The sequence below is a fragment of the Carya illinoinensis genome, chromosome 14 (genome assembly GCF_018687715.1).
Source record: "Carya illinoinensis cultivar Pawnee chromosome 14, C.illinoinensisPawnee_v1, whole genome shotgun sequence".
In the NCBI taxonomy this organism is placed as follows: Eukaryota; Viridiplantae; Streptophyta; class Magnoliopsida; order Fagales; family Juglandaceae; genus Carya; species Carya illinoinensis.
This window is the reverse complement of record NC_056765.1, coordinates 5,569,462-5,578,196: the sequence shown is the minus strand read 5'-3', so window position 1 is coordinate 5,578,196 and position 8,735 is coordinate 5,569,462. Positions and strand designations below refer to the sequence as shown.

Sequence of the window (8,735 nt, the reverse complement as noted above, 5' to 3'; positions counted from 1 at the left end):
CAGCAGGTACTTGAATATCTAGCTCGCCTTGACACCCGGTTCGACAGCCTTGAGGTGAAATTTGATAACCTGCAACAACTTGTGACTCAACGCTTCAATGACATCGAGAGGCAGCTCAATGAGGATGATGAGGATGCCGATGGTGATGATTGAGACCCTTGGCCTCGTGTGGCAAAAAGGGGGAGATATTGTTGAAGGGGAGTAGTACAATAGTATTAACTCAAGGGGAGTGTTACTTGTACTAACATTTTTTTTTTTTGGGAACAACAGTTTTTGGTTATGTCTGTTGAATTATATCTCTTGTTAGCTGCTGTTGTTTGACTAATGTTTCTTGAACTCAATCTCTGATTTGTTGCTTAATGAAATATTTCTTTTCTAAAACCTGTACTTGACATGACTGTTCATGAATTATGATTTGAGAATGCAAATATGTTTTTGTGCATATGTGAATGGGTATGTTTAACCGTTTGCTAAGCGTGTGCAGAAATATTTCAACATGTTCAAGAATATGGATCTAGTTGGGTGTGCTAGGATTAAGTCATATGTATAGGATAGAGGTTTTGTCACAGAAATGCCAAAGGGGGAGATTGTTGAGGGAAAAATGAGCGTATTGGCATATTCTTGTGAAAACCTGTGTAAAATAGTGTTGTAACAAGTGTTGTTGCGGAAAGGCTTGAAGATTGGTCAAAGAAGGCGACTTCGCTCGACTCTCGCTCGACGGAGCGCTCAAGCGAACTTGGGCAGATTGCACCGCTCGACATACAGCTCAAGCGAACTCAGGCAGAGTCAACCGCTCAACCCTCGTTCAACACTGAGCTCGTGCGAACCCAGGCAGAGTGTGTCGCTCGACCCTCGCTCGACACTGAGCTCGAGCGAACTCAAGCAGAGTCGACCGCTCGATACTCGCTCGACAGGTCGCTCGAGCGAACTTTGGCAGATTGTGGCACTCGACCTTCACTCGACACTTCGCTCGAGCCAATGTTCCAGATCACTTACAATGTAGGGTTTTAAACGCTTCATTTGATGGGAAGTATAAATAGAACAGGTTAACTTCTGTTCTATGGGTGGAGAATCAGAGCAAAAACCCTAAAGGCCTCTAAGAACTTCTTAGAGCAAACTCTTCCCCATTTGTTTGATTCTCTCTTGGATAAACATTTCTCCATCACAAAACATTCAAAATCAACTTTTACTTGAATCCATTGAAGTGGATATTTTTGTTAGCTGGAAGAGTCCGGAGCTGCCGTTGATGCAGAGATCGAGAGGTTCTCGTGGGAAGCTATAAGAAGGTCGGAGTTCCGACACTACATGCGTGTAGAGATCGAGTGGGTCACTCGTGGTGTTGCAAGCCAAGTTTAGCTACTACAAAAGTTTTGTGAGTGTCTCTAAATTGGTTGTAACAAACTAAAATTTCTATAGTAGATTTGAGGTGGTACCTTACACTCGGAGTGGTTTTAGATTTTGAAGATATTCTTCAAATGAGTTTCCACTCCATGATCAAAATCATGTGTTGATTAATTGTGTTATTTGATTCATTTATTAACTGCTTGTTTGTATAATTTTCAAAAGGCCATAAAAATTAGATTACACCTATTCACCCCCCCTCTAGGTGTAGTGTTGGGTAGAACCACTGCTTTTTCAAATAGTACCTCACTAATTCAGTTTTCATGAAAGATTGGAGGGTCATAATGGACACACTTGAAATTTTCAATCTCCTAGACAGAACTTTCTTAGACTGTACGTATCCACATTACCACACCAAAACTTCACCCCACATAAAGAACCTAGTGGCTCTGATACTAATTGTTGAAAATTTGGACCTCCCAAATTCACCTCCCTAAGATCTACCCTTTGCAGAAATAATAAGAAAAATAGAGAAATAATAATAACACAATAAATTTACGTGGAAACTTCAAAACAGTAGAAAAACCACCATATCCAGAGAAGAAAATTTACTATGTGAAAAATTATTACAATTACACAATTTTTCTCCTCACCACACCTACAAAGCTACCCCACTAGTAAAACTTTAACTTTACACCCCTTCCCTTTTTACAAAAAGCTAATAGAGGAATTTAATTAAAATCAAAAGTTATTAGATAAACTTTCAACTGGTGCACTTAAACTAAGAGGTTAAGCCCTTATTTATAACTTATCGCCTATATATATTTCTTTAATCTCACCGACTTGGGACTAAAACAAAGCATAAGTCAACAGAATCTCATTTTAGCTGCTCCGACACTACATTTATAACCTTGACATGGCTCATATCCTTTCTATTGAACAAGAAGTATGATTTGAAGCGAGCCCAAGAAGAAATACATCTCAAAGTTGGGAGAGATAGATGGGTCGAAGAGTCTGATATTAAAGATCTAGTTTACCTCCAGGCCATTACCAAAGAATCCTTGCACCTATAGCCACCAGTTCCCCTCTTAGTTCCATGCGAGGCAATGGAAGATAATCATCATTGTGGCTATCACATCCAGAAAGGAACTTGTTTGACTATCAATATTTGAAAGTTGCATCGAGACCCAAGAGTTTGGGAGGACCCTGAAGAGTTTTTGCTAGAAAGTTTTCTTTCAAACCATGCAAATATGGATGCTTCTGGTCAACATTTTAAGTTCACGCCATTTGGGCCAGGAAGACGACCTTGCCCAGGTGACACGTTTGCTCTGCAAGTATCGCATCTGACATTGGCCCGTTTGCTTCAGGAATTCGAGTTAACAACACCATTGAACATGCCTGTGGACATGACTGATGGATTAGGCATTACCGTGCCCAGGGCAGCTCCCTTAGAAATTCTGCTCACTCCATGTCTTTCTTCCCAACTCTATCAATGCTAAACAGAGATACAAACCATGCTTTCCCAAAGCATCAGTTTTCAGTGAGTGTTCACATTGTCTTGACATTAGTATATATGCAATCTGATCTTCGTTGAACTCGTATATTTTTGTTTCTTTCTTTCCTTCTTTTTTCTTGAATGAATTAGTTTTTTGAACATATTTCTAGTTTCTAAAGCCATCAGTGAAGTTAGTTTTCTGTGTTCACCAGGATCGAACATATTGTGCCAAAGCGTTCGCTAATATCATGAAGATGAAGCAAATTAATCTCAACAATAATTTTCTAGATTGTGTAGCTTTGTTCCTGGTTAGAGCATTAATTGTTGAATAAAGTCATAAACTATAATGTGGGAATTTGTTGGAGAGAACTCCATTAACGGGGTTGAAGAAGATTAACAAAGAGTAGTGGAGACCATATAGGGTACTGCAAAGTGATGAAACAAAGCATATTTGAAATAAGAAAAAATATTTGCAACCGTAAATTATACAATCAATGCATAATTATTTTAAAAAATAAATAAATAAAATATGAGACTTACATGAAAAAAATAATTTTTAATAATAAATCTCACTTTTTTTAAAAATAATTATGTAGAATTTACGTACTTTGATTGTACATAAAATTACTCTTCTAATGATGTCGTTTCAACCCCTCACCGAGACCCCCCCCCCTCCAGAAGGGAGAAGTTCGGGCCCCATCTCCTTCAAAAAAAAAAACATACTCTCATCCTGGTTAAAACCCTTTAAATAAATTTAAGATTCTAAAACAAGTTGAACAAGATCATCCCAGCTATGCATGAAGATCTTCTTATATTCTTCCATGTTTCAAGACCTTTTAAATTTTCTATAGTAATTAACCTGATTAGTTTCTCTAAATCATAGCCATTAAATCAGTGGCCCCAATTTGGGATATTGACATATATACATATATGTATATATCATATATGAATGATGTCCTTAAATGAAATCCAATGTGTAAAATCTCATTGCTTTCACTATATATGGGAAGAAAATGAATGCCACATAATGACATAACGTTTCACCACCAACTGCATGCTCTCTTCGTGTCTTCCGGAAAGGCTCTCTCTTTCTCTATCTCTCTCTCCCTCAGACCTCATCCAATATTCAGAACCATATCAAAACAGCTCTCTGCAACTTGCAAGTACATATATAAATATATATATATATATATATATATATATATATATATATTTGTTTGATTTCCTGTGTGTCGAAGTTTCTGTCTGTAGCAGAGGAAAGAGGGATGGGGAGGAGGAGGAGCTCGCCTGTGAGCGATTTGTTTGGATGGGTGAGGAGGCAGTCCATGAGGGTGAAGATTTCTCTTATAGCTGTGCTTGCTCTTTGTGCTTTGATCACTTTCAAATTTACGATCAAAGATCACAACTACTTCTTCATTGCCTCAGAAGCTGTCCACGCTGCAGGGATCATCGTCTTGATTTACAAACTCACCACCAAAAAGTCATGCTCTGGTATATTTATCAATACACACGCATGCCTTTCTAGTATTATCTCTGTTGTGTCTCTGATCTGTTGGCACTAACGCAATGGTTTCATTATCTAAATTAAAGAACACTTCTCACCTTTTTTTTCAATTTTTTTAGAAATAAAATGATTGTTTGGGACATTAGGATTGCTTTTTTTTTTACTTCAGTTCTGGTGGTTTATTGATTTATTCAAAATTTTCAATTCGTTTAGATTTTTCATGTTTTAATTTTATAATAATGTATCATAGCATTGGGATGTGTTTTCATGATTATAACTATGCTATGTTATTTGCTTAAATAATTATTTCAGAGAAGGCTAACATGCCTTCTTAACATAAACATACCTTGTAGTTAATTTCATTAGCAAACCACAATCCTGGGAAAAAAAGCCAAAAGAAATTATGATTTCTCAAGGCTTTTTTGGCAGTTCCAATAATCAGGTTTTATTACCTTCTTCAGGCCTCTCACTAAGGAGTCAAGAACTCACAGCTCTATCCGTTGCTACACGATTGGTCTGTAGTACCCTCATTGAGGGTGACATTCACACAGTTCTAGATTTTACCACCTTGATGGCAACAACCTGGGTTATGTACATGATCCGATTCAAGTTGAAGTCAACCTACATCAAGGAGCTTGACAACTTGGCCTGGTACTATGTGGTAACTACATTGCTGTCTGTTCTGCTCTTAATCTTGTAGAACACTGTTCAAGCAGTTTTCCTGTATTCATTTATTTCATTTAGCATAATTTACCTGCTATATGAAATGCCCTGTACCGTGTATAAGAATGTGGCGTATGAGATCTCACATTATTTGGGACTTAAGAGGGAGAAGCTCAAGCCTTTATAATAATGCTAAGGGGTTCCAATCATAATCTCAACAAATACTTTTTGAGTATGGGACCAGATATGATTTAGACTTTTCTTGAGTTGTTCCAATCACATCTTTGAAAACCTTGAAATGATGTTTGCTGCAGATATAGGTTAAACATTTATATTGACTATATATGGCCATATATGGTGACTGCCATTTAATCTTAAGAAGTAAAAGAAAGTGAGTTTTTGCCTATCCCAGTGTTAAAAATCAAGTATCAAGAGAGAATAATGAATTATGAATTTTCTGCTGGTTATTGTATGACAGGTTGTGCCTTGTGCCATCCTTGCCATTCTTCTCCACCCTTATACTATACATTTTCACTTAACTCGGGTCCTTTGGGCATTTGGTGTGTATTTGGAATCTGTTTCGGTGCTGCCTCAGCTACGTTTGATGCAGAATGCAAAGGTTTTAGCTCCATTCCTGTCTCTGCATGCTTTACATCCAGCAGCTTGTCAACTTCTAAGAATTAATGTTGATTTGATCCATTCTGGTTAAAATTCTTCAGATGATTGAACCATTCACAGCCCATTATGTTTTTGCACTCGGAGTTGCAAGATTCTTGTCATGCGCTCATTGGATAATTCAGGTTAGTTTCATAACTTGTAGGATTCCATAATGTGTCAACCCAATCCAAGTTCAAGGTAATGGTTCAGATTATTATACATCTAGCATTTGTTAGTAAAAGAACTCAAAGGTAACAGCTATTGCCTATAAGTTTGGTGAAATGTTTTCCTCGCTTGTTTGAGGAAGTGACTGTGACTCTATTCATATAGAGAAACGCTACTCAATCATCCTTTTAACCATCATCTTTTGTTGTGACATCAAATGATCGGAAAATACTCGATAAAAAATTGTGAATTAGTCCTCTCATTCCCCGAGCATTGCCCTACCTTCTCCGATGAACATCCTTCTGCCGATTAATTCTAGGCATTCGGGTTGCATGTGTCAAACTTTATGTTCTGTGCATCACCAGATTCACAACAGATACAAAACAGAAAGATTTACACAAGAAAATGACCTTTTTCTTGCACCCTTTAATGAAAACAAACCAGTGCAACATTCTTGACATTTGCATGCAGATTTATGAGACTCGTGGGAAGTATCTGTTTTTGTTTGGAAACGGCTACTTTTGGTTCTTGGCTGCTTTCCTCGCAGAAGTAGTCCAGACATTTATCTTGGCTGACTTCTGCTACTATTATATCAAGTGGTAATCAAGCCTACTTTCATTTTACTGTAATATTCTATCTGTGCAATCAGGTCATTAAGCATACTGATTATGTTATGTGGCATTCTCTAATTGGCCCCTGCCACCTTTTAATTTTGCTGCAGCTTCATGCAAGGCCAACTTGTACTGAAGATGCCGGTTTAAAAATCAGGCTTTGGAGAGCAAACAATATGTAGACTTGCTTTTGCCTATATTTGCTTTTGAACTAAACATCCTTAGGCTATCCAAACACTGACTGTTCAAATTTTGACATTTAAATTTCTTTCCCTTTCTTTTCTTGGTTTGCTCTATACATTTTATAAGGATTTGGGTTGCATTTTTTTTATGGTTTTTTTTTTTTTTTTGACATGAAGAATCTTTTTAGGAAGTAACAGTTTCATATGTAATGTTTAATTTTCTTGGAGTTGCATAATCATAGTGCTGTCTTAGTATTCATATATATGAGTAATATTAGATACAGTTTTATGGTATGCAAATCTCACACAATTCATTTGAGAAATAGTTAGATTATCTTTCATCTGAATTCTAAATTTGTTCACTTTTTTTTAAAGGGAGTGCAAGAAATGATTATGTCTCGTTTGTTTTCACAACTCTTCTCAACTTATCTCATCTCATCAAATTATTACAATTTTATCAAATTTTCACATAAAATGAAATAAACAATCCAAATTTTTCAAATTTTAAAATAAAAATAATATAAAAAAATGAGTTAGTCTATATACTATCCCCATTTGGAGATTGCTCATGCAAGTCTATGCAATTATGCTTAAAAAAAATTAATTACAATAATATCCTTTTTTAAATGATATTTTTTTCCTTTTATTCTCATTTATTAATGAGACTGCAAATAAAATTTCTCTAAAAGAATATATTCTAACAATATTTTATTTAAATTTTTATTTTTATTTTAACTTATCTCATCTACGAAAACATAATAGGCATATAATCATTTCTCTTTCATATATTTGGCATATTGGAAGTGATTAGGAGACCATTTAGATTGATAAATACTCTCATCTTATTTCATTATTATAAATTTTTTAAATTTTTAAATAAAATATAATAAACAATTTAAAAATTTCAAATCCTAATTAAAATCTAAATGTTAAGCAGACAAATTTTTTAGAAAAAAAAAAAAGAAATTCGGAAAAACATTGATGGGCCTCCACCCATTCCATACGAGAGGGAACTTTTTTCTCAATTATGGCCCATGGAGCCCACCCACTTTACGGTCTACAGTACACCTGGTTAGTGGTACCCACATCTGGTTGGAGCCCAGCCTACCTCGGGTACAAGTACAACTGTACAACCGGGACCCGTCCTATGTCTTTCACCAGCGATAAAGGCCGTGTCACATGTCCATCACCTTTACCGTTAGAGACCGACACGTGGCCTCCATGCATCATTGCATCAACAGTCGTCCAGGCCTTTCCTTCCAAAGAAAGCAATAGTATCTAGTCCAAACCAATTGCGGCACGTGTACGACACCTCATGCGAAGAGCACGTCTACATGTCTACATCAGCTCCCTTCAAAAGTCGCTCCTGCAACTTTGACAACGAGCTGAGCTGTCACGTGTCGGTCGGATCACTTCTGCTCATTGAGCTTCAAAATGGAAACCCCAGGCCCATCCTGCACGACAGGTACACGCGTCAATCCGGGCAACCGCTTTTTGTTTTTCTTAAAAGTAGGGATTGTAAAGACAAGCAAGATCTCTAACCACGTGCCGCATCTGCCAGGCTGTCATAACGTACACCTATTACCAATCAGAGTAAGGCGTGAGTGGCTCTGCAGCACACATCGGGATCCGACAGTGCAATTTTTTTTTTAATGTATTATTTTTAATAATTTCTAAAAATTAAAACATTATTAAAAAAATATTTCTTAATCGTTAATTAATAAAAGAAAAAATTACTATCGGTATTCCTCAGAATTTACATGTGTGGCTTTAGTATTTTTGTCAAGATATTGTAATTATACAAGTGAACGAGAGAAATGTAAAAGTCATTTTTATCATTCTATTTAAATATAAAAAAATAATAATATGACTATTAAATATTTTTATTAAATGGATCAATTTATATATTTTTATCTTATTTTATTTTATTTTTTCATGGTTAAATAAATAATTATTAATGAATTTATATTATATTATTTTTTAATAGTTAAAGATATTTAAAAAATAATAATAAAATTTATTTACATTAATATACATATTTAGTGAGGACATTTTATAGGCATCCAGCATTATCCTTAATTATCCTGAAATATTTATTCTCTACTCTTATTTGAAAT

General features: G+C 35.7%; 1 protein-coding gene across 1 annotated transcript; it reads left to right on the top strand.

Annotated features, from left to right (window-relative positions):
• Positions 1 to 4,039: 4,039 nt before the first annotated feature.
• On the top strand, positions 4,040 to 6,912 carry LOC122293888 (ER lumen protein-retaining receptor erd-2.2). Its single transcript, XM_043102324.1, has 6 exons — positions 4,040 to 4,327; positions 4,802 to 5,001; positions 5,482 to 5,622; positions 5,723 to 5,803; positions 6,297 to 6,424; positions 6,547 to 6,912. Exons 1-6 carry the CDS (start codon positions 4,102 to 4,104, stop codon positions 6,584 to 6,586), a joined length of 816 nt encoding a protein of 271 aa, XP_042958258.1. The 5' UTR covers positions 4,040 to 4,101; the 3' UTR covers positions 6,587 to 6,912.
• The last annotated feature ends 1,823 nt before the right edge of the window (positions 6,913 to 8,735 follow it).